The sequence below is a fragment of the Microtus oregoni genome, unplaced genomic scaffold (genome assembly GCF_018167655.1).
Source record: "Microtus oregoni isolate MIOR12 unplaced genomic scaffold, Mior012 000011F_ref0000422, whole genome shotgun sequence".
In the NCBI taxonomy this organism is placed as follows: domain Eukaryota; kingdom Metazoa; phylum Chordata; class Mammalia; order Rodentia; family Cricetidae; genus Microtus; species Microtus oregoni.
The window spans coordinates 1,113,688-1,138,597 of NW_024543070.1; the positions used below are offsets into that span (position 1 = coordinate 1,113,688).

Below are 24,910 nucleotides of genomic sequence, written 5' to 3' on the forward strand. Positions count from 1 at the left end.
CCTTTACCGCTACAAGGAAAGTTGGGGTCAGAGAGATCACTCAAGTGGGTCAAGGTCTTTGCCATGGAACTTGCAGACAGGAAGTCCTGCCACGAGGTGTCCTCTGGCCTTCACATGTGTGCTGGAGCAGAAGGGGTCCATCCACACACACACCTACACAATAACAAATCCATCACTAAATAAGAAAAACAATCTGTTTACTTGGGGTTTGCTTGGCTACCAGCTTTAGCTCCACATTCAGAGAGAGAACCTTTCTGTGGGAATAGTGTGGAGAGTGACGGAGCAGGACATCTGACGTCCTTCTGTGGCCAGTGCATAGCCGGTATGCATGCGCACACCACACACACTGGCGTGAACATGTGTGTCTGTGTAAGGGGTCTGAAGAATAGGTATGCTATAAACGCATGCCGTTCACAATTGTTTGGGAGGAGGATAGGAAGCTTCTGTGATATACTGCTTTCTGCAACTTTGTTTTTATAAGTGAGGTTATATTAATATTTCAAAGAGTTCCAAATTCCTGTCCATGAAGGAAAGGATGGCTGAGGCTCTGTCTTCTTCTGTGAGGAGCCATTGTTGGTATTCTGCCTCTTGCCAGAAGAGATTAGTGTGGATGGCAGAATAATTCTCTCCTTAACTCAAGTGAAGCTGCTATGCTAATACTCCTGTCAAAAGGCTCAGGAGTTAAAAGTCCTTAGCTTCTGAGAAAAAGCCTTAGTAACTTTCCCCAAGGGAATAGCAAGATGCTATTCCCACCCTCACCCTGAGAGTATGGGAAAGGAACTCATCAAATCATGACCCCCCCCCCTTTTCTGAAAATGTTCAGGTCTGGTATGGTTCTCTTATTTTATATGATATACGTTTTTCCTTTAAAGACCATTAGCCTGGGGAATCTAACAGCCACTTTAGGTCCTTGTGGGTAGAACTAGCAATTAGTATCTTCAACAAGCACCTAAGGGGACTGTTTAGTGCCTGGAGAGTTTGGGGAAAGTATGCCATTTGTCTAGAGCTAAAATACAAATACACCAAGTAGGAGGCGAGATTCACCTTCCTTGTAGTCCATTCCGGATAGAACTGGAACCTTGACTCTCACCACGTAGACAAAGCTAGGGCCTTGAAACCTGCAGTGTCCACACACACTGGGCACTCCCATTAGGCTTGGCCATCCCGAGGTTCACACTGACCTTCCAGGCCTTCAGGGTAGTTGCAGGCTGACATACTGACTCATCACCATTCTAAGGGCACCTTGGCCTCCGTTTTTTGGAGCACAAGCAAAATGCATCCCGGAGGATGCGACCCCTACCTGTCAGCCATCAGGAACTACTTTCCAGATGTTGTGATAAAATAAAACAAATGTAGGCAAGAATCTCGTGGTGTGAGTCAGACAGAGCCTGCTCCATAATGTGATTTTGAGGGACAGAACAGTTGTGTGCTGCCTTCAAGTACTGTTCTGAGGTGTCTGTGGTCACGTTCATTCATGAAGTCGTGACTCCCTGAGTTGATTTCTCCATTTTAGTTTGTTTGTTTCTAAACATGACTCAAAACACACAGCATTTTGTTGTGTGTGGACTGCAATGAATAATCTCCATGCTCACCTTATTAATAATTTTATATGCCATAAATTTGACATAGCCCCCTGTAGTTTTAGTTTCCTCCTATCTGGATTGAGAAGTTTTGAATGAAGTGAAGATGCCTGTGTCACATACCATAGGACTTCAGTCCTACCCAGTGCACTTCTTTGTCCAGTCTTTCGCTTTCTTTCTGTCTGAAAAGATTCTTTTTTTGAACTTCTGCTCCTCCTGTTCCCACCACCCAAGTGGTGAGACTGGAGGTGTACATCACTCTATCTGGCTTATGTGCTGCTGGGGATGGAGTCCAGGGCCTCGTGTATGCTAAGCAAGCACTCTCCCCACTGAGGTCTAGCCCCAGTCCAAAAATCCTCCTCTTGATTCTCCTGGTCTCCAGAGCAACATCCGGTCATTGTGCGTTGGCCTCACTAGAGCTGGATTCCTGAGGACTCTAGCTGTGAGCCAGGCCTCCACGGTGTGTTGGGCTTTAGGCAAATCTCATGCTCAGAAGGAATCACCAAGAGCTTTAGATGGGTGTCTATACCCATGCAGCCATGTTAAGACAAAGGATTACTTGAAAAGAAGAACGTGGAAGATATCCGGGTGGTCTCGGTCCTGGTTTCAGCTCTGTTCTCATTAGCCTTAAGATCCAAGCAACCATTTCATCTCTCTGGGCCCTTACGGTGTTGCCTTCTCAGGAAAACTCCCCAAGATGCTTTGTTCTTGAAAACTGCTTGGGTCTTTGTTAATTTATTTGTGGAGGATTACATTGGTAGTAGGATTAAGGAAGTTAATATTTACGAGAATCTTTGAAAAGTGCTTAACACACAGTCAGCACTTTATGCACTCTGTTAAATGAAATGAAAGTTTGTAGCGTGTTGAACATAATAATGTTTATTCTAGAAACAGTCAAAGGGGTATTTCACTAGCCAGCCAGCATGATACCTAGGTTCGGGTTTCCTTAAATGTGCAGGTCTTGTTACATGACTAGCAACGGTGGTCATGTTATGTCTGTACCCAACAGGGGTGAAGGAGAAGCTGTGGTTAGGGGGACACAGTAGCAGACACACAGGGAACAGTGCTTGTGCCTGGGACTCAGTTCCTCTGATGGGTCCCATATCCCCAGTCTCTGGATCGAGGTGAAATGTAAATTGCAAGAAACCGTGATTGAGGACCCATTTGGCAGCTAATTCCTTTGTAAAAACTACAGACTCCTCCCATTTATCCTGCTCTCATCACTTCCCAATGCATGGGTATAATCTCCAAGGAGAGGTGATTTTATAAGGTTGACTCCAAATCCACCAAGGGCTAGAGATTGGGCAGTTCATTTTGGACTTGAATTGGATTAAGTAAATGGAATTCACATTTCTGTAGTCTTCTGGAAAGAGAATGGAGCAGCATTGGCCAGACTTACATCAGCTTCTGCACAGGGCTGTTGTGGCAGCCATATTCTTTTAGAAGGACTGGTTTTTAGTGTTTTCTGTTCTGTAGCGTATGCCTGGATGGCAGGGTTTCTATCTACGTACCGTTTCTATTTTTCAATATGCATCCACATAAAATTAGATTAATTTAATTAATTAGCTGATTAAATATTAGAGTCCACAATTTGCTAAACAAATTAAACACACTCACACTAGCAAGTACACTCACACACATTTAGAGCAAAGCTAACAGTATTCCTTTACTATGGATCATGTGGACAAGAATATTAACACTATTTCTTACCTGTGTCTGTCTCCTATATTGGGGCCAGGTACTGATTCCTAAAAAGTTGGCCACCTGGCCTTTAAAACAAAGCTACTATGTTTGAATTATTTGGGGTGTAAGGTTTAAGGTTCCCCAGAAGCAGACTGTGCAGGGAGCACCTACTACAGGTCACAGGCACTTGTTGAAGACAAGCTATGACTGTGTCCACTTCTGTCTGGCAGGAGCACACTCACCAAGGGCACACAAAGCCATCTGTGCCAACACTGGTCACAATAGGAAAGCACCCCCCTGAGTTGTTCGATAGGGATGCGTGTGAACGTGTGATCTGTGAGCTTCACGTTGCCAAGCAACAAGCTGAATAATTTTGTGTCTCCTTGAAATCAATTTCCGCTGATCACACACGGAGGTGGAAACCACAGCTTTTGAATATTTACATCCAGCAAATAAAATTTACGTTCCCTGAAAGGCAAAGAGGCTGCCATTTCATGCTTCCTAACCTTCATTGTGTCTTTCTCTCTGGTACACACAGGCAGCCTCGTAGGCACAAATGCACTTGCCCATTCTGAAGACGGAGCTTTCTGCTCTGTCAACTGTGTTTTAGGTAAAGCTCTGGTTTCTTTATTGCCTTTATCTATTACATCTGTAAAATTTATTTAGGCAATGACAGATCTCTCTTTGGGGCCCTGAGTCTGGGAGAAGAACCACTGGCAGGCTCTATCGGGATGAGATTTGTTGGATATGACTGTTCATTAAATTGCAAGCAGTCTGAGAAGCCACTGGTCTGGATCTTCCGTGCCTGGGTGGGTGATGGTCTGCATTTAGAGCCTCAACATCAGGCGAGCGACAGATGTACCTCACCAAGTGCTTTTGGAATATTTCAGAAAGAAAATGAATGCCTTTTGAAGTCCCAGGGGAAGGTTCCCGGCTTCTTAAACATGCAAGGTTGCTTATTCCACACAAGTTCTACTAAAAGGAAGAAGAAAAATGAAAAGATCGGAAAAGCCGAGTGATTTTGGCCTGTATTATAAGATTGATTGACAAATGGGAAGCATTACCTGGGGTGGAATCTTGCTCTGAGAAGGGACAGAGCAGCAGCAGTTGGGAATTTTGTGGGTGTCCATCTTTTATGTCTTCATTCATTTTAATATCTAGCCTCCCCTTTACCTGCAGGGTGAGTGCTCACTCTTTGCCAACACCCTGGGTCTCAGAGGGAAACTGCTTGGGTAGGAATCCCCCAGGAATGGTGAGGGATTTGGGGAAAAGCTCACTGGAGTTCAGTGCTCCTGAACTTGAACTCTGACAATCAGTCAGGCAAAGTGAGCCATAGTTCTCCAGACCCCAGATAGAAACGAAGGGTTAATGGACAAGAAGTGGATCCCGGAAAAGATTAAAGGCACATTGAAGTGTGAGGCCATAGAAGATCATGGTGGGACCCAAATCGAAGTCTGGATGTGGTCCATGGTGTGGATAAAGTAGTGGCAACAGGAGTTATGAAGAGGTAAATGTAGGCACACTCTAATGACCAATGAGATGTAAGAGCTTCAGCAGAAAGAGATGTCTGGACTGTGAATTTTCATTCCTTTGAAAGACAACCCACATTGTAAGGTGTTAGAACTCTAGTCCACAGTGAGTTCTGGAATCATACACCTCCCAAGTAGTTAAACATTGACTTAGAAGGGGTTTGAGATTCTCTGCTTTTTCCAGATCTTATTTTCCATGACAAGGAGCATTATGATGACAGAAATGAATGTGGGAACCTTTGGAATTCCACAGTGAGCATCAGCCATGGGACTCTGGCAAGGGACTTGGAGAGGGAAAGCCCTGCTCTGTTTCACTTGCCGTTTCCAGGCCTGTGCACATGTCACCCCTGTGGTCACTTTCAAGCTTCTAAGGTGATGATGCCACCAAACCTAGAGTTGAGATCTGTGTACCTGCAGCATGTGTTTCTGGACATCACAAAGGCGCCTACCCATAGGGGATCTCCAGCCATGCTCTTGCAGCTCCTGTGTGAAACTCTGCTATTTAGAACACCGTGTTCTATAACGTAATACCCGTTGGTGCAGGACAACAGAAGTCAGATGCGTTCGTGTCCTTGGCTTTCTAACCAGGGGCCATCGGTTAAGCATCCTTAGAGTTAATTTGCTCATTAGTAATATAATAATTAAGGAACCTGACACACAAGCCCTACGAAAACAAATGAGATGATCTGTGTACAAACACTGATTCTCGTGTCGCGTGCATGGCAAGTTCTCCATCATTCTTCCTTGTATTTGTTCTGCATCTTTCTTCCTGGCAACTGTGATGCAAACGTTAGCCTCCTGATATGTAAGGTCAGGTCATTTTATTAATTTTAAGTTGGCTTTTTGATGCTTCGGTGGACACCCTTGATAGGTTCGACTCTATCAAGATTCAGTTTTTCTGTGGGTTTCCATTTTTAGTGATATGTGTAGGTCTGTCTTAGGATGCTTTGTACGGGTACAACAGAATGCCAGGAACTGGATAATTTATAATGCACAGAAAATTATTTTTCCACAGTTCTGGATCCAAAGAAGTCTAAAATTGAGACTCCGGCCTTGGGGCTGGGGAAATGGATGGCTCAATTGGTAAAATGCTTGCCTCACGGGCATGAGTTCCAGATCCTTAGATCCAACCAACTACACATAAAATATGTCACTAGCTTTTATTCTCATTTCCTTCTGTTGCTATGATAAACACCATGACCCAATGCATCGTGAGGGGACAAGGGGTTTATTTTGTTTGTTTCTACCTTACAGTCCATCACCAATGGAGGTCAGGGCAGAGTGGGATACAAACAGAAAACTAAAGGCAGCGACTGAAGCAGAGACAATGAAAAAGCACTCCTTACTGGCTTGCTTCCAGCCCAGGCCCACCTGCCTAGGGATGGTACCACCCACAATGGGTGCCTACTATGTCAATTGGCACCCAAGAAAATGCCCCCACAGACATGCTTACAGGCCAATCTGATAGAGGTAATTCTTCAAGGGAAGTTTTCTCCTCTTAGGTGTGTCAATTTGATAACCAAGATAATGGCTATCACATCACTTAACTAATGCCACAACTGTTTGCGTAACTGTTGTGTTGTTGGCATTATCAGAGGATGTGCCATGGTTTTTATGCAATTACTGTGCCCCTATATGTAAAGCTTTTAGGGTCTGTAGTGGGGGGGGAGGTTCTTTCTGAAAGCAGTCCCCCAGATCCCAAGGGGTGACTTGTCTACTCTGACTCTATTCAGGCAACTACTTGGTGTCTCTCTGGTTCTCTTGCTAACCTACTTTTGGCCTACAAAAGCAAAACAAACCAGAAAAGGACTTTTTGGAAAAAGCTTCCTACGTGAAAACAGGCTACACAGTCGTTTTCAGTTTGAGCCCTTCACGGAATATATTTTGGCCTCTGGGGAGCCATTGTATCTGTGAGTTTAATCTGTTATGGCAGTAGGTATACACAAGGATTTATACAAACGCATCGAAGCTACAGGTGCAAGACGACCATTTAAAGAGCTAGTTTCCCTGACCTCATTTTTCTCTGGTGTTCAGTTGAGTGGTACTCCAGTGGCCCCACAGAAAAGCTGGACAAAAAGCAGCACCCATTCTTCTCCAGTCTTTTTATCTAAAGCTCAACTTAGGAATCAGCGTGTCCAAGATTTACCAGCACACACCCAGAACAGATGTTAGCATGGCACTGGAACAGCAGCTTCCTGGGAAAATCTTTTCTTGCTTGAAAAAAAATATGCGAATTCATGTGTACCAATCCATACCCTGGAATACACTACTAGAAACAGAGTAATCCTTTGGCTAAATATCAACAGCTTTGTGGCCAAAACAAAAAACCAACACAACAACAACAAACTTGATTTAGCCGTTTAGTGTTAGCCACCCCCCCCCCATTCAAAATATTGATTTCCAAAATGCCAACATATGATTTCTTTCCTCAAATTCTGCCCTGTCATCTACCACTTTCAACAACAAAAGGTGTTTGGTAGGACTGTAAAAGGCCTGGCAGGGCCTAAGAATAATGGTTAACGGGCCTGTAGGGCCAGGCAAGAGGAAGTAGGCCTGGCAGGGCCCTGTCATGATTACCTTCCATCAGCCACTCGCTTTCCCACCCTCTCCCAGAACAGAAGAGATAATAGCTTGCTTGCTTTTTCTTTCAAAGAAAGCCAGGAAGCCTTTGGACCAATAATTCTGCTACAGCCTTAGAGAGCTTGGATTCTTCAAACAAAGCCGAGGAGTGGCATCTTGTTCTCTTCACCCCTGAGGCCATCTCTCTGCTGCTCATAAATACAGCTTCCAGTTTCTACTGAAAACATCTTTAGTTATTGTAAGCAAAAGACATCAGAAGGAAATAATAGGTCTGCACCTCATCCCTCCACCAGGCCTTTTCCTGTCCTGTGTACTAACCCCACAGCTATTTGTTATGAAAACAAAACAAAACAAAAAAAAACCCTTATCTATTTCTTCCTGTGCCAGCTTCCAGTGTTAGCTCTGCCTAGACAGACAGTCTCTGTTTGCAATCTGGGATAGAAATCAGATTTTTGTCTCCTCGGTCTTTTTCTCTCTGTGTGTATGTATGTGAATGCCTCTGTGTGTATACGTTCATGTGTCTGTGTATCTATAGTATGTCTGTGTGGGTGTGGGTGTTTTCGCTCTTGACAGAAGGAAAAGACAAGCCGGGAAGACATTTGAAATGTTTAGTCAGGTCTTTCCGTGTGAAGAGGTGTATAAAACACATCCCAGTGATGAGCACCAATTAACAGTGCATTACTTTCTAGAAAAGACTTCAAGTTGGCTGCCCTGCAGGTCAGAGTCAATAAAGACTGAGTTCCTAACAATAGCCTTTCTCTCTTGCTGAAGCCTTGGACTTAACCCTAACGTCATCCAACCAGAGAAGAGGAGAATAATGCAAGCCTAGGAGTCTTGGGGGTTGACTTAAGCCTAATGCTCAGAGGCTGTAAAACCTGTCAGAGAGCTTGATTGATTGGCTCACATGCCCTAGTCCTCCGTGCAAAGGACTAATGTTTCTGCCTCTTCCGAGAGGGCTTGATGTGCCACCTGGGGTCAGAACTTATCAGCCTGTGGGGCTAATGTTTCTGATGAGGCCAAAGTGCAGTCAATAATTTATACAGAAATTTGTGCTCAGATTCGCAAGGAAAGCAGGTTTTGACTTGAATCCCTTCCTCTTTCTGTGAAAGGACTTCAAGTCTTCCTGCCAACAAAAAGCATTCTTGTGTGTGTTTGATAACACGTTAGACAAATGGGAATTAAAAAGGAGACCTTTAAAAGTCATTGTGGAAGATTTAGTTAGCAGTTGGCAATGAGTTTGGGGAGTTTCGGAATTCATCAGTGGAATGGGAAAAGAAAGAGTCAGCAATTTCAGATATTATAGACCAGACTTCCCTCGAAAATGTAATGACCATGGCAGGTATAATTAGAGTGATTTTGAAACAGCTCTGAGTGACCCTGGGTACAGGTTCTAAAGGCCCAAGGGAGTGATACCAAGGCCAGGGACGGAGCCTTGAGTCAGAGAGAAACGATTTTGTCTGGTTTGCAGAGAAGCAGAACCTAGAGTTAGCCTCAATTGTTGTGCTTGGCCACGCATGCGCATGATGCATCACGATGCCCAGACAAAAGCGTATTCATACAGCCCCCAGAAATTGACAGTAAGGCAATGACATGGAGCAGGGCTGGTCAATCAATAACCAGCTAAGTTCTGTTCTTCTCCGGCAAAATGACAGTTTGCTCCAGTAAGTGCCAACAAAGGCCCCTTTACCTTCGCCCTGCACTAGGAGAGCACTGTTAGTCACACTTCATTAGGTTTGTTTACAGAACAGAGCTGGTCTCTAAGCAGCCTATTGAAATCCTTGTAACTCCATAGGGCCTTTAAAAAAAAAAAAAGCTTTCCTCCCTGAAAGATAAGAACTTTGGAATGTGAGGTGGGGGAGGGTGCTGAGGGACCTCGCACCACTGACAAGAAAACTGGTTTGTTGGGACAGGAATTGGAAGGGATGAGCTGGCCTTTGAGGTGCTGCTGGCTCAGAACCAGGGACTGTGTTCTCAGAGCCAGGTCCTGTGGCCCCTTAGCTGTCCTCACTGAACTGGGAATTCGGCCTTTTTGTAACCTCGAAAACGTGAGCTGCTCCTGAGCCCTTGAAATGAGCTTCCTTTACCTTAAAAAGAATTCAGAGGAGTGGCTTCTGGGATTTCAAGTTGGAGAGTCAGACGAGGAAGCTGTTGTTCCTTTGCGGAACTACAGCACCCGCTATTCCCAGGTGGTCTCCCATCCAAGTACTAATCAGGCCCGCAAAGGAACAACAGAAGCATTTGCTTAAACAACGACTGTGTTTGTGAGGAGAGATAAGTTCCTATTGGTTGAGATTAGCAGTGTGTGTAGAGAAGCAATAAAAGGTTCTCAGGGTTGGAATTTGCAGCCTTTAAGATTCTGAAACTTAGATAAGTCACAGCCGTGGCCTGGTCTGTACAGAGGCCAATGGGTACAGAGGCTTAGCTCCAGAGTTGCTTCACCTGGAAGGAATGCAGGAAGACTTGCCTTCTTAGCTGGGAACTCTTCCTATTTTAACATGGTCTCCCATTCCTCAGCTGTACACTGAGTTAAGGGAGGGTTTAAAAGATGTGGGGGTCACACGACAGTACAGAGTGTGGAACTGGAACTCAGGAAAGTGTAGGTGAGCTCCAGAGGGACCAGAGAAGGCAGGGGGAGGGGGCTGTCTGCACTGCTGCATTTGGTGGGGTAAGGTACTCCTGGTCAGTGTGCTGTCCCACTGCCTAGTCTGCAGAATTCACTGCCCACCACCCTTGGTACACACACCTTCAGCTTCCCATACTACTTTCTGAATCTGAGCCACAGTGTGTGACCCCATTACCAGAGGGATCCGACCCACTCTCTTGCTGCCTGTGGGATATGGCCTCCGCAGCTGGAAACGGGAATGGGCAAAACCCTCCACCAAGCTGCATTCCTTCAAGGGGGTGCTGAGTCCAATATTCTGTTATCCGGCCCTTTGCTTCCATTCTAGATTGGCCAAGATGGTGGCATTTTCTGTTGTGTAACAGTTACCTCTTTGTGTGCCTTCTGCTTGCGCGCTCTCTCTCTCTCTCTCTCTCTCTCTCTCTCTCCTCTCTCTCTCTCTCTCTCTCTCTCTCTCTCTCTCACACACACACACACACACACACACACACACACACACACACACCCCGCAGTTCAGAGCAGCAGTTCCCAGTCTGAGCTGCTGTTGTAAATTGCTATTTTAAATTTCAGCGAGTGGAATAATAGCTGAGTGATCATCTCCAGCAAATGTTGTTGGCCTTTGTAAAGCACGGCTCCTTCAGAGGCTTTATGATTTACAGAGGACACAGCTGGTGGGCAGCAGGGCTGCAGGAATCTGTGCTCTCCTGGGCCTGGCGAGCTACGGATGAAAAGGGCCCAGAGCTGGCACAAAAGCAAATAAGCGCTCTGACTTTAAATAAAGCATCCTAATTTATAGGAAGCCCAGCTCTTCAGTCCCAGCGAGATATGCGGATCAGTAGCAGCCTTTTGATGTGGAGCATAATTGTCAATTGGTTCCCACTGTTTCCTTATAACTCAGGACCGTGGCTGGGAAAAATTCTCTTTAAAACCCGGTCCCATAATGTAGAATGGTGATACACATATTTTGACAAGCAATTTAATAGTGTTTAGACCTGGAAGTCTGCAAATTACCAGGACCTAATCTGGTCCTGATTAAGGCGAGAGAATGGGTGTCTAGAGGACCACTTCCCTCTTCCTTGTCTCTCCCCTCCCACTCCCCCTCCCCCACCCCATCTTCCCTAAGGCCCTGAGGATGAAGTTTTCCTTCTAACCTCTTGCTTCCTCTGTTCTTTAGAATTACTTTGTCTTTCCTCGCAGCCTCCCCCCTCCCCAGTACCTGATCCCCCCCCCCATGGGAAAGCTGTCTGTCACGTGACCCCATATTCACAGTACTGTGCACTCTCCTGTTTTGAGCCGTGAGGACTCTCCTTTAATGGGGACTGACCCGGAGGGGGCCTTTTTTGCCTTGAGTAACTGTTTCCATCATCATTGGCTATTCTTAGCTCTGCCTGTTTCCCAGCAGAAGCCATGATGACATGGAGAGCTTGGGTAAGGAGGAGCTGTTGATGCAAAAGGGTCAAATGAATTGACGATATCTATGGGAGTAGTGATTGACAAGCTGCATCCTTCCAGTTGTCCATCTGCAGTGGCTCTGACAGTGACGGAGAGGAGGCTCTGTCCATCTCGCTGGGGAGACCAGGGCCATGTGCTGTATACCCAGGGCCGCTTGAACAGAACCGTGTCCTGAAATACCACTCTTTACAAAGGGAGTGGCTCTTAGGAGGGAATAGTACAGTTTGCCCGATTCGACAAACATTTATAAAATACCTTTCCCACGCTCTTGAATGCTTTTATTTAAAGGAAGAAAAATATCTCCTTAATGAACTAATCAAGGTCTGGGTGGGGGTTCTGCCTTCCCGTGGGGGAGGGGTGAGAAGGTGAGAAGCCATTCTCCTTCCCTAGCGGTTAGGCTCCATAAAGGTCATCAAGGAAACTCAGGTTTCACATAAACCAGAGGGTGCCTGGAAGGTCCAAGTGCAGATCCAGGCATCGGAAGTCAGAGTGCCACTGTGGGCTCCATTGTGTGAAGCCTTCGGGGCAGCACTTACTTACTGGAAAGCTCACTCAAAAGCCAGAAATGAAGCCTCTTTACACAAATGGAGAGAGACACTGTAGGCATAGCGTGGCATTTGCTCGTTCTGTTCCTGCATTTAGATGACTCCAAATATTTATCTCGGAAGACTCCCTCAACCCTCATGTCCCCTGTGTCTCTTTGTCCTTTCCTTACCACGCTGTGTTGACTGAGCCTTGGTGGGAAGTGGCCTGCAGGATTGGCATGGTGCCCAGTGAAGTGTCTCTGGCTTGCTGTCCTGTAGAAACTCCCTCAAGAGATGTCCTCTTCCCTGTTCTGGCACTATCACCTCAGACTTGGTTTACAGCTTGTCCCCAGCTGGGACTCTGGACAGCGTGGCAGAAGCTGTTAGAGGAACTTGCTAGCAATAAGGGTAATTGTGGTGCTGTGCATGCTGCTGTGTAGAGGAAGAACATACTGTAAAGCCGTTCGTACTGCTTCGGGACGTCTGCCTGCCTACCATGAAAGCAAATGCTTTTGTTACTGAGCGTGCTTTAAACGTATTTTTTTCCCCAAAGATCTCCACGTGGCATTTTCTTTCATGATGGTTTTTATTACATTTGAGGCATATTATAAAACCTATGGCATTTTGTAAGTAGGAAACTTGCTTGCACAGCATAGGTCCTGACTGCTGAAAAGAAACATCTCTTTCTGCAATCAACAGGAATTTATTTGTAACGACCAGTAATGAAATGATTTTGTTCTCAGACACTCTCTTGTGTCACAGGCTGGCCTTGCACACACGATGTCTCTTGGCCTGGTCTTGAAGTCTTGATTCTCCGCTAGTCTCTCCTGAGTACTGGGGTCGCAGCTGTGTGCCAGCACACCCAGCATTGGCCTGCTGTTTCCTAGACGGTGTGATCTTAGGCTGCTGTGATGTTCATTCATACTTCTGCATGGGTGATTTTCGGCCAGAGGACAATCTATCCCCATCTTCACCGGCAGCCTGTGCAGTAACTGCGTAGGGCAGCCTTTTAGTGTTTCTGGTGATGGCTGGGGAAAGCCGCATTTCTGCTCCCTGTTCTCCACCAGTAGACTTCTTAACAGGCCACTGTAATTCGTAGACACGAGAGAGGATGTCGTTACTAGGGAAGCCAGGAAAAGAAAACCAACCAGAGCTTCCTTCAGCTGACCAGCCAGCTGGATATTGACCACCTGTCTTCATGAGAAAGAAATAGATGGCAGTGAATAAGTGAGAGTCGAGTTTTCCAAGAAGCTCAATGATTTTCCCAAATCAATACAGCTCATCAGGCCCCAGAACAAAGGCTGCTGGGAGGTGACAGTGATGGAAGCGGCTCTGTGTTCTTTTGTGTATTAAACCATACGGCCCACGGGGAAACAAGGTTTCTCTGTGTACGTGTGTGTGTGCGTGTGTGCATGTATGTGTGTGCGTGTGTTCTTAAAGACTTATTAGGTATATTAAACCATAAGGCCCACAGGAAAACAAGGTTTCTGTGTGTGTGTGTGTGTGTGCGCGCGCACGCATGCATGTGTTCTTAAAGGCTTATTAGATATATTTGTAGTAGGGAAGTCCTTCCAGATTAAAATAATAACTACACAGATTGTATATAAATGTTAAAATATTTTGAAAAGTGGTGGGGGGGACCACTTTGTTTTTCAAAAGGTAGAATAGATAGAGTAAGATCTAGTCTTTGCTTTTCAGTATTGATTGGGTCTTCTTCTTCTTCCTCCTCCTCCTTCTTCTTCTTCCTTCTTCCCTCCCCCCCCCCCTCCTCTTCTTCTATATGGTGGCGTTTGGAAGAACTCAAACAAATATCTAGATATGCGCCTTAACCCCTGGCAAACAGCCCTAACTACTCTGCCATGAATGAACCCTGCTTCTAATGCCCTGGAAATAGCACCAAAATGGAATGCTGGACTGTCATATAGAGGTTATAATTAACAGAGGTACAGTGATGCCAGCATATTCCAGCCGCCAACAGAGATCCATGGAGACCAGCAAATGCTGGCCCTTCTGTCCTTGAATCGTTAAGCTCTCACAAGGTAGTGCATTAGCGCCAGAACAGTGTGTCTCTGGGGTTTACGACTGGGGTGGCGGCATACTAGGGCATAAAGTATTTCATTATACTTTTTTTTTGTCAGCCCTGCCCTATCTCGCAAGCTCCATTGCCATACATTATTTGTTCAGATAAAGCCCAATGTTCAGGGTGACTAATCGCAGAACTGTGTTCCAGATGGTTTGATTACAGGATGTGGTTAAAGTGACTCTTCAAACATTCAGCCCAGCAGTAGGGCTCCCTTAAAAAAAAAAAAAAAACTGTTTCATGGTCATGTGACAACACTGACTTTTCTTGTGCTGGTGCACCATACATCCTTGGTATAGGCAACAGAAAAGCCATTTTACTCTTTTGGCTGGTAGGTATTTTATGGACAAACTTAAAAACTTCTCAAATAATTATAAACTTTGTGCCCTGAAAAGGAATCTAGTTGAAGGGAAAGCGGTCCGGAGCCACTAGAGCAGTCTCAGCTTTGAGAAGAGCACCAGGATAGCATCCAACAGAAAAACCAGGGACTGTTTGGAGAGGAATTCCACACAAAGGACTGCTGATAAGCCCCGCCCTATGCAGTAGTCACACTGGGACCCAGGATCTGAAACAGTGGCCTTTCTATTATCCTTGGTGTTTCTCTAGAAAAGTAAAATAAAAGAAAGTGTAGCCCACGAGGGGGCGGGGCTTGGATTTACAGCAGAAACGGGTTACAGTTTGGTGTTATTAGAATGAGGTTTGTGTTTTCTGCCTGAGTGCACACCAAATCCATCCAGATGTATCTTGGTGATGCTCCCATTCCCAAGGATGAGGCTCTTTTAAGACTCAGACAGTCTTTAAACTGTAATATAAGCAGAGTGATGCAGAACCACTGGGCAATCAGCATTTGCCCAGTTCTTGAGGCAGCGGCTTCACAGATACAAGAAATAGTAACTTAGAAGCAGAATCTCTCCAAAGAGAAAGTCTGCCACCCCGTAAGTTAGTGGGAAATTACTCTTACGGAAAAAATACAGAAGCAGTGAGACCTCGAGAAAAGGCGCTGATTGTGATGAGAGTCCTGGAGGTTCGAAAGTGTTGAGTGATCTTGTGCTTGAGGGTCAGTGCTTCTCAGGGATGTATGTGCAAAGACCATACCAAATACAAAGGAGTGCTAGAAGAGACCCGCTCACGGTGCCCAGGAATGGAGGGAAATGTAAAGGAGCGTCCTACCAGGATATGACACATCTTATGTTCAAACATGTATGAGTTTCTCACGGAAGCATTCCTAGTGAGCAGAAAGCCATGGGTGACTCAAGTTCCCACAGGAGGGAGAACTCTGCCATCTTGCTGGTCCCACCCCACTTAACTCCCCCCAAAGAAGGCACACACACATATACACACACACAAGTATTGAGGTGTTGATCTAGCGCTTGGCATCTTTGTCTCATCTCTTAGCTATTACATCTTTGAGGCCCTTGCCCATCCTGGTCCTCTTAGTTAACACAGAGATCTTTAGACTTCTCTTTGTATCATCATTTCCAAGTTTCTACATTGCCAACCCAGATTCCTGGCATGAATGTGTCTGATTGCCTCTGTATCAGGCTCCAGTCACTGATCCGGTGATAGGAGGTTAGGTTTAGGATTACTGGTATGAGAACTTGCTGGTCTAAGACGTCCTTCTGAGCAGGGCATGAGGGTAGAGCAGGAACCAAGAGCATCACACCCAGGTTCTCATCTAATGTGAGATTGTCCTAGTCTAGTAAAGAGCACACTCTTTAAGTACTGGTAATATGCAAAGCCATGCTTCGACTTCTAGATTGTGATGCATGTCTACCCCGACTGTAAGACTGTAGACCCTGTAAGTACAGAAGCTGAACAGATTTTCCAATAAAGTGTGATTCAGTAGCAACCAATAAGTACTTAAAAAAGACCCAATAGACACAGCCAATACTTGATGGATCTGAGTAGGAAACAGAGCGTGAATCTTTATGAAGCCTCTGTGTGTGTGTGTGTGTGTATACCAGTATGTGGGATGAAGTGTCAACAATATGAAGAAGAAAGTCATACTATTGAGCTTCCCATTCTATCCTTGTATGTCCCCCCATTTGCTTAGGATTAACAGGAATATGCCTCAGGAATTTTTCAAATAGGTGGAAAGGGAATGGCAAAAAAAAAAAAAAAATCCCAGTGAGATCCTTATTCTTATAAACATAAAAAGGGCTTGAAGAGAAAGAGAGACAGGCAAGGGATTCAGAAGAATTAAGTGTGCTTGAAAAGACAAACCTTCAGGGAACTAAGTATGTATATTGTCTAATTTATTTAGAAAGAAACGTACCTTTAAGCCTGGGCTTATGAAGTTCAAGCCTGTACTTTCTGGGCACTTTCATCTGATTTACATCACTCACTGTGCCTTTTGTAACTTATGCTTCATATAGCCTTGTGTTACAAAACATTTAAAATTTATAATTTCATCAAAATCATAAAAAATTATAGATTTGATGTACTGATTGAGGCAGGGTCTCACTGTATAGCCCTTAGCTGGCCTGGAACTCACTCTGTTGACCAGTCTGGCCTCCAGCTCACAGAGAATCACCAGCCTCTGCTGGAAATAAAGGACAGTGCCACCACTCCCAGCAATTTCCATGTTTCAGAGCTAAACCGCCTACTTGGACCTTCACAATGGCCGCGGACCACCTACAAAAAACAGTGAGTCCCAAACCTCTCCCCCAACCTGGAGCCTCAGCTGAGTGTCTGTACTCCCTCTGAGCAAATTCAACTGCTATGACTCCGAGGAGAGGCTTGCACAAGATGGACCACCACAGGGCCATGAATCTAATTAGCACTGCTTGAGGGGGCTGTTAAAAAATGAATTAAAACAAAAAACAAAACAAAAAGCCACCCTGGGAGAGGAGCATTTCTTTTGAGCGTTTTAAATTCAGAGTGCTTCTTGAAATTAGGGTGACTTATTTAGGTTCGCTGAAGTTGAAAGTGGACTTTTCTTTACAGAATTTTACTCCTTCCAGTACAGACAACAACGTGGCGCACGTGGCTGCTAAGCAGTAGCAGATGTGAACTGTTTTTTCACGTGGAAGTTGCAACTGCACTTCTGTCTCCCTGACCGTTTCAACCTGTGGCCCGGGATAACCACTGATTTATGGCTTATGTTGGGTCCCTTCCTTCTTTTTGGCCCGGTTACCCTCGCCTGGCTGGAGGCCGCAGATTTGGCTGTCAGGGTACCATGAGGGTGGGGGTGGGGCTGCTTCCAACTTCCACTGCCTTTGTGGGGCTTCTGGCGATGGATGCTTCAACTCTCCCGCAGCTGGGAGCATCCTTCCTCCTGCCCTTTCTCCTTGCCTTGTCATCCTGTGCTCAGGCTAGCTGCATCGGGCCAGCCAATCAGACGTGAGCGTTCGCAGCAGGCACTGGCCAATGGGCGGCCCGCGTTTTCTGGAAACGCGAAACCCTTAGGGGAGAAGCAGTAACAAAAGCCTTTCACTGCAGACAAATGTTAAGTGTCTGTGCAGACTTTTCCTGTTTTTAATTTTATTACTGCAAGAATGGAAGGTTTGTTGTTTCTTTCATGTTTCCTTTCAAGCAATTTTAATTATACATTTGTGCTACATCAGGGACTCTGGAACGCAGTGATTTCAGCCTATTGCCTCTGAAGCTAAAATGCAGTAACCTTCTGGCAATACAGATACATTCCCTCACTGTAAATATAGCTGACACGCTAAAGAATTTTAAGCAGCTGCAGAGGTCTCTGACACCACACACGGTGCCCCAGAGAGCAGATGATGAGAAAGGCAGCCCAGTTTGCCCCTCTCCTCCACACCCCACCCCTCTTTCCTGAAGGGATGTGCTCATAAAGAATCCTTTCCGATTGTTCCATCTTGTGCAATTTTTGACCGAATGCCTAATTGCTATTGATTCTCATCACAATGGGATTTTTCATACTCAACGGTTAAAAACGCCCCCACCCTTCCTCCATGGGGGAATAAAAAGGAATCAAGCCTGATTTCAGGCGATGCTTGCCATTCTTTTTAGCTTTTCTTCCCCGGCTAGCCTACTGCCGGTAGAATTTCTAGTGAGTAAAATCAGCCGCCACGTAACTAGCAGCAGCCCCGACCATATGGAAAACAATTTTAAGATCTCTTTTTGAGACTTTTGAGAGAAAAAAATCTCCCTTCCCCAGTACTCGAGACCCAACCATTTAGATTATTTTACCTTCTATTTAAGGGTTCTCCAGTAACAACAACAACAACAAAGGTCTTGCTTTGTGAGGTTCCCAAGATGGTAGATAGTATAGGTGAGTAAGTCGCCCAGTAAAGACTTGGAGAAAGGGTCTCTGGGGGTGGAAGGGGTAGGCACTGAAAGAAACAATGGCTCCCTTCAATGTTTCATTTATTCACCTTACTCTTGTAATTGTCTCAGAATCCAGCCTCTTTACAGATGCGCTTTAAGGACTTGTGTGTGTGTGTGTGTGTGTGTTTCCTTAAAGTAGCACTTGTCCTTCGCAGGAACAAGCAGGGTGTTATGTGTCCCTCAGCGCTGTCTGGCACACTGCACACCCTCAGGTTTAGTGACCCACAGACACAGTGCCGAGGTGAAGCCTGCAGTGCAGCGGAGGGAAAGCAGGGTGGCTGGAAGGAAACGTGTGACGGTTCTGAGCGTTCTCTCCTAATCCTCTGTGGCAAATGCTCACCAAAGTTGACTGCCGATAACCCCAAGAGCGAATGTGTTGTGCACACTTATTTTCTTACGAGAGCTATTTTAAGAGCCTCGGAGCCCTTTGGGCTGCTCGCTGCTTCACAGAGTCAAAGAGGGGAGGGTCAAGAAGAAGTCACAGCTGCCCCAAGGCCCTGCCTTTTCCGCCGTGCCTATTTTTACATATCTGCAAGTGGGATTTTTCTTTTCTTAATAAAAAAAAAAGTTGCCATTGTTTTATAGTGTTGAATTGGAAACCAGATTCCTCTCAGTCACCCTCTGGCTTAAGCACTGGTAACTCCGGCTTGGTTTACGTTGGCTGCCTGCCAAACGAAAGCAATTATGTGTAATAATAGAAAAATTAAGAGGTGAATGTCACCGCTTTACAGCAGGACATGGCAAAAAACCATTTCCTTCTGTCAGCAATATCTTGATCACACCCTCACACACTCTCACCCCTGTGCACCACATTCGTGAGTGTGTGCACGCACGCACGAACACACACACACACACAATTTCCTGTGGGTTTTTACTTGAGGTCACTGAAACCAGAAAGGGGAAGGATGCAAACCGCAGCTTCTGAAAGCCATGTGAGAATAGAACTTTGCTGGTAAAAATAATAATAATAAACGAAGTGGAAATAAAGTAATAGGTGTTAAATGTGCTCCCCTTTAACCACCCCCTCTCCCCTACAGGTGTCCTGGTGGTCAATGTCACGTGGAGGAACAAGACGTATGTGGGGACCCTACTAGACTGCACCAAGCACGACTGGGCCCCTCCTAGGTGGGTGCCTTTTCTTTCTTGCTCCTTCCTCTGCTTCCCCTTTCCCATTTCTGCAAAGAAGCTATAGAAAGAAATGAATAATATATAAAACTCTTCCTGTAATTGAAACCAGGCAAAGGAGAACTGAGCCCTTTAGGCCTGATCTGTAAAGTGCAGATGCTAGCTTTCTTTTCCATCGGGTTTCTTGTCAGTCCCCCCCCCCCCTTCTCTCCTTTGTTTTCTTCTCCTTTTTCAAGATGGGAATTGGAACTGATTGAAAGCCGGCTCTTTGAGCTGCTCCCCTTTGATTCTCTGTGGGTGGATATAATGCATTTGGTAGCCTGGTCTTGAGCCGATGAACCTGTGCAAAAATAGAATGTCCTTCCCTTGGCTGCACCCCGCCCTCGAAATGGCAAGGTGGCCGGTGCTCTGTGCTAGCTTGTGTCCCTGTGATCTCCCCTGGCTCTTTTGAAGATGCTCATTGTGATATCCATTCCTTGCTTCCCTAGGTTTTGTGAATCACCAACGAGTGACCTGGAGATGCGAGGGGGCCGGGGCAGAGGGAAGAGAGCGAGGTCTGCCGCGGCCGCCCCCGGCGCCGAGGTCAGCTTCACGGAGTCCAGAGGGCTGCAGAGCAAGAACAGAGGGGGGGCCAATGGGAAAGGGAGGCGTGGCAGCCTCAACGCCAGTGGACGAAGGACCCCCCCAAACTGTGCTGCAGAGGACATCAAAGCCAGCCCTTCCTCCACCAACAAAAGGAAGAACAAGCCCCCGATGGAGCTGGATCTGAACTCCAGCTCTGAGGACAGTAAACCCGGGAAACGGGTCCGCACCAATTCCAGAAGCACCCCTACCACCCCTCAAGGGAAACCAGAGACGACATTTTTGGACCAAGGCTGTTCCTCTCCAGTGTTAATTGATTGCCCCCACCCAAACTGCAACAAAAAGTACAAGCACATAAATGGCCTTAGGTACCACCAGGCACATGCGCACCTGGACCCAGAGAACAAGCTGGAGTTCGAGCCTGATAGTGAGGACAAGATCTCGGACTGTGAGGAAGCCTTGAGTAATGTGGCCCTCGAGTGCAGTGAGCCAAGCACAGGTGTGTCATCATATGACCAGGTGAAGGCACCTGCATCACCCGGGACTGGGAACCCCCCTGGGACCCCCAAAGGAAAGAGAGAACTCATGAGCAATGGCCCCGGTTCTGTCATAGGTTCGAAAACCGGGAAGAATTCTGGCAAGAAGAAGGGCCTTAACAGTGAACTGAGCAACCTTCCAGTCATCTCCAACATGGCAGCCGCCTTGGACGGCTGCACAGCAGCAGACAGCAGCTTAGCTGCCGAAATGCCCAAACTGGAAGCTGAAGGACTGATTGACAAAAAAGGTTTGGGGGACAAAGAAAAGGGCAAAAAAGCAAACAATTGCAAAGTGGACAAAAACCTCTCTAAACTGAAAAGTGCCCGGCCCATCGCCCCTGCCCCAGCCCCTACGCCCCCACAGCTGATTGCTATCCCTACCGCTGCCTTCACATCCACCACCACGGGGACCATACCTGGACTGCCCTCCCTCACGACCACTGTGGTCCAGGCTACACCAAAGAGCCCTCCATTGAAGCCTATTCAACCAAAGCCCACAATTATGGGGGAGCCCATCACCGTGAACCCAGCTCTGGTGTCGCTCAAAGACAAAAAGAAAAAGGAGAAGCGGAAGCTAAAGGACAAAGAAGGAAAAGAGACTGGGGGTCCCAAAATGGATGCTAAGCTGGGGAAGCTGGAGGATGCCAAGGTAGCTGGCAAGGATTTGACGGGGCATTTCTTAAAGGACCATCTCAGTAAGAGTGAAGGGCTGGCGAATGGATTGTCCGAGTCTCAGGAGAGCCGCATGGCCAGCATCAAAGCTGAGGCCGATAAGGTTTACACATTCACGGACAACGCTCCCAGCCCTTCTATCGGGAGTGCCTCCCGGATGGAATGCAGCACCCTGGTGAACGGGCAGGCACCCATGGTCCCCCTGCATGTGTTGACACAGAACGGGGCTGAGAGTTCAGCGGCCAAGACCAGCAGCCCAGCCTATTCGGATATATCAGATGCTGCAGATGATGGTGGTTCTGACAGCAGGTCGGAGGGTATGAGGTCAAAGGCCAGTTCCCCATCAGATATCATTGCTAATAAAGACGGTGTCGTGAAAGGGCATCCTTCAACCTCAGCGCAATCATCTCAGCTGAAAGAGTCCCACTCTCCCTATTACCACGGCTACGAGTCTTATTATTCTCCAAGTTACATGCACCCTGGACAAGTTGGGGCCCCCACAGCTGGGAATGGTGGGAACACGCAGGGCATGAAGATCAAGAAGGAGTCGGAGGAAGATGCCGAGAAGAAAGACAAGGCAGAGCAGTTAGATTCCAAGAAAGTGGACCATAATTCTACATCCCTACAGCCTCAGCACCAGTCAGTCATCACACAAAGACACCCTGCCCTGGCTCAGTCACTTTATTACGGCCAGTATGCCTATGGGCTCTATATGGACCAGAAATCTCTGATGGCCACCAGCCCCGCCTACAGACAGCAGTATGAGAAGTACTATGAGGACCAGAGGCTGGCCGAGCAGAAAATGGCCCAGACTGGGAGAGGGGACTGTGAAAGAAAGGCTGAGCTCCCCTTGAAAGAACTGGGCAAGGAAGACGGTAAACAGAAAAACATGCCATCGGCCACAATCTCAAAAGCTCCCTCTACTCCGGAGCCTAACAAAAACCATTCTAAAGTAGGGCCAACAGTGCCTAATAAAACTGAGGAGACAGGTAAATCACAGCTTCTCTCCAGTCACCAGCAGCAGCTTCAGGCCGACAGCTTCAAAGCTAAGCAGATGGAAAACCACCAGCTTATTAAGGAGGCTGTAGAAATGAAGTCTGTCATGGACTCTATGAAGCAGACAGGTGTAGACCCAACCTCGAGATTTAAACAAGTAAGATTGTGGAGTGTGGCCCCAACAGACAGGGAGCAGTCTGAGTTGTGCACATATGTTGGGCTTGATCTTGCGAGGCATTTTTCATTGGGAGGAAGCGATCATCAGAGTTTGTTCCTCCTCTCTTGAAAAAATACCCCTGGGAGTTCCTGTACAACTCTAAAATGTACAGGACCCACTGTTTATCTGAATTAGTGTGTAGAGGAACTCTGGGCATGCGCCCTGTGTGGGTTTCCTAAGTCTGTAACTCTGGGGTAATTTCTTCATGAGCTTAAGGTGAAGGCGTTTCACTAAAGGGCCTCTGACGTCTCTCGAACTCTGAGATTTTCCATCCCTCCACTAAAGCACTCGTTCTTTTTATTTACCAAGTTTCTGTCAGTGCCTTCTAAGATTTCTAAACCCAGGGCACTGGGCTCCTGCTTCACCACTTAGTGAACTGTGGGCACCAGATGTCTCTGGCAAAGGGTCTCAGATGCCAGAATTTCTGTTTTATGTTCTGTTTAGAACCCAAAGTAGAACACTCTTGTGCTGCGGGTTTGCAAGGGGTCAGGAGCTGCAGGTGATGCGTCTCAGCCGTTCCTCCAGCCACCCTGAGAACACGTGAAGTGCAGTCACCATGAAACCATACATATGCAGCTCGGTCTCCCCGACTCACTGCTGCCCTGTGATCATTAATTCTGGTATTCCCCGGGACCAGCACCCCAACTTACCTCCCTGTGCTTGCCCCCTAGTGAGTCAGAACAAGAGTACTTTACTGCTCTGTACGTTTCCGGCCAGAGCTGGGACGGAGGACCAACTTGAAATTCTCATTCAAGACTTGAACCTCCAGGGGGTTTAACGCCATGAACGTGCAGAGTCAGCAAGGCCATACGGATCTTCAGTTCCATGCCCTTCAGAGCTCGAAATCAGGCTCTTGTTTCCCAGGGTTGCAGTAGAACAAGACAATCTGGGAGGGCTTATCGTTGGGTTTGTCTTCTAATAAATAAGTCATAATACGTGCCATTAACTTGACATTTTTGGTTCTAAAATGTTAGCATATTAATGAGAAGCAAGGCAGCTTAACAAGCCTCAGCTGTAGTCAGTGAAGAAAATGTGTTAGGACACCAAGAGTTTTTTTGCTTTTCCTTCTAATTGGTGTTAACAGCTGTAGCAATTGCTTAAATTTCCTACTATTAGCTTGAGGTATAGTTTTTGAAATCCCCTTTACCTGCGTGAGATAGGAAAAGGAAAGCAAAGATTGAATTAAATGCGTCTGAGGATATTATTTAAGGTTCCAGCTTTTCAGCCCAGCTGCCATGTGCCCCCTTGATGTTGGCTGAACTTTCAAAGCCTTTGGTTTAGCCTGTGGTGCAAGGATTGATGATGAAGCCTACCTCAGGCACTATTACTTTATCAGAATAGGAGGAACAGCATGTTAACCCAGTGTGAAATAATAGTAAGTAGCGCTGTTGTGTCGATGAATGGGTTTGCTTTCTAATCAATGAGATTTTAAGGCAGGTCTTTATTTTAAAACCAGGATCCAGATGCAAGGACATGGCATCATTATGTGTACCAGCCCAAGTATCTAGATCAACAAAAGCCAGAAGAACTTGACAGAGAAAAGAAATCGAAAGAGGACAGTCCAAGGAAGACGCCTAACAAAGAGAGTGGTGCCCCAGGCCTTCCTGTGTCTTTAACGAACATCAAAGAGGAGCCCAAGGAGGCCAAGCGCCCCGACTCTCAGTCAGGGGAGGAAAGCAAGCTCAAGGCCGATGATCGGAGGACGCCGCTGAACTGGAAGGACTCTCGGGGGACAAGAGCGGCTGTGTCCTCACCCATGAGCCAGCATCAGTCCTACATACAGTACTTGCATGCTTATCCTTACCCGCAGATGTACGACCCCAGCCACCCTGCATACCGGGCTGTTTCTCCTGTCTTAATGCACAGTTACCCTGGTACGTGTTGTGGGTTCTAACTACATTGGAGGGAAGAGGATGTGTTCAAATGATAGCTATTAACAACTGAAGATAAATTAGAGGCTTTCGGGAATGACATTTGTTTTGCTTGTTTTTTAATGCTACTTAAAGTCCCCAAGATGAAACTGATTTAATGTGAGATTTTTATATTTTGTAATGAAATGTCAGGAGTCCTCGGGCTCTAGCTTCCCTGGTTCCTGATGGCTTACTGGAGACGTTTAGACTGACAGATACTTTATTGCCTGTGGAAATATTCTAAGCACTTACTGTCATAATCATTATAGTTACTGTTTCTTTCACTTAAGCGGACACATAAATGGATGAAGTAGCTGTAAGCTCAATTCTGTTTATATCCTCCGTTCATCAGGATGAATTAACCAGAGAAGAAAATCGGGGAACCTAGACACAGATAAACAATGATGTAGCCCGTTCTTAATGTGACCCTTTATTTTAAGGTGTCTGACTCGGACCCAAAATTCACGTAATTGAACTGTTTTTTCTTTTTTGTTTTGTTTTTAAGATGTAGCCTGTAACATG

The 24,910-nt window shown here is 46.3% G+C and overlaps 1 protein-coding gene across 3 annotated transcripts in view; it reads left to right on the forward strand.

Moving 5' to 3' along the window:
* The window catches only part of LOC121453476 (zinc finger protein 608), a 109,319-nt gene that overhangs the window by 78,135 nt on the left and 6,274 nt on the right, over positions 1-24,910 (forward strand). For all 3 annotated transcript variants that reach the window (XM_041660282.1, XM_041660284.1, XM_041660283.1), the window contains exons 4-6: positions 19,388-19,475; positions 19,964-22,418; positions 23,935-24,352. In XM_041660282.1, coding sequence (XP_041516216.1) covers positions 19,388-19,475; positions 19,964-22,418; positions 23,935-24,352 — 2,961 coding nt within the window. The remainder of the gene's footprint in view (positions 1-19,387; positions 19,476-19,963; positions 22,419-23,934; positions 24,353-24,910) is intronic.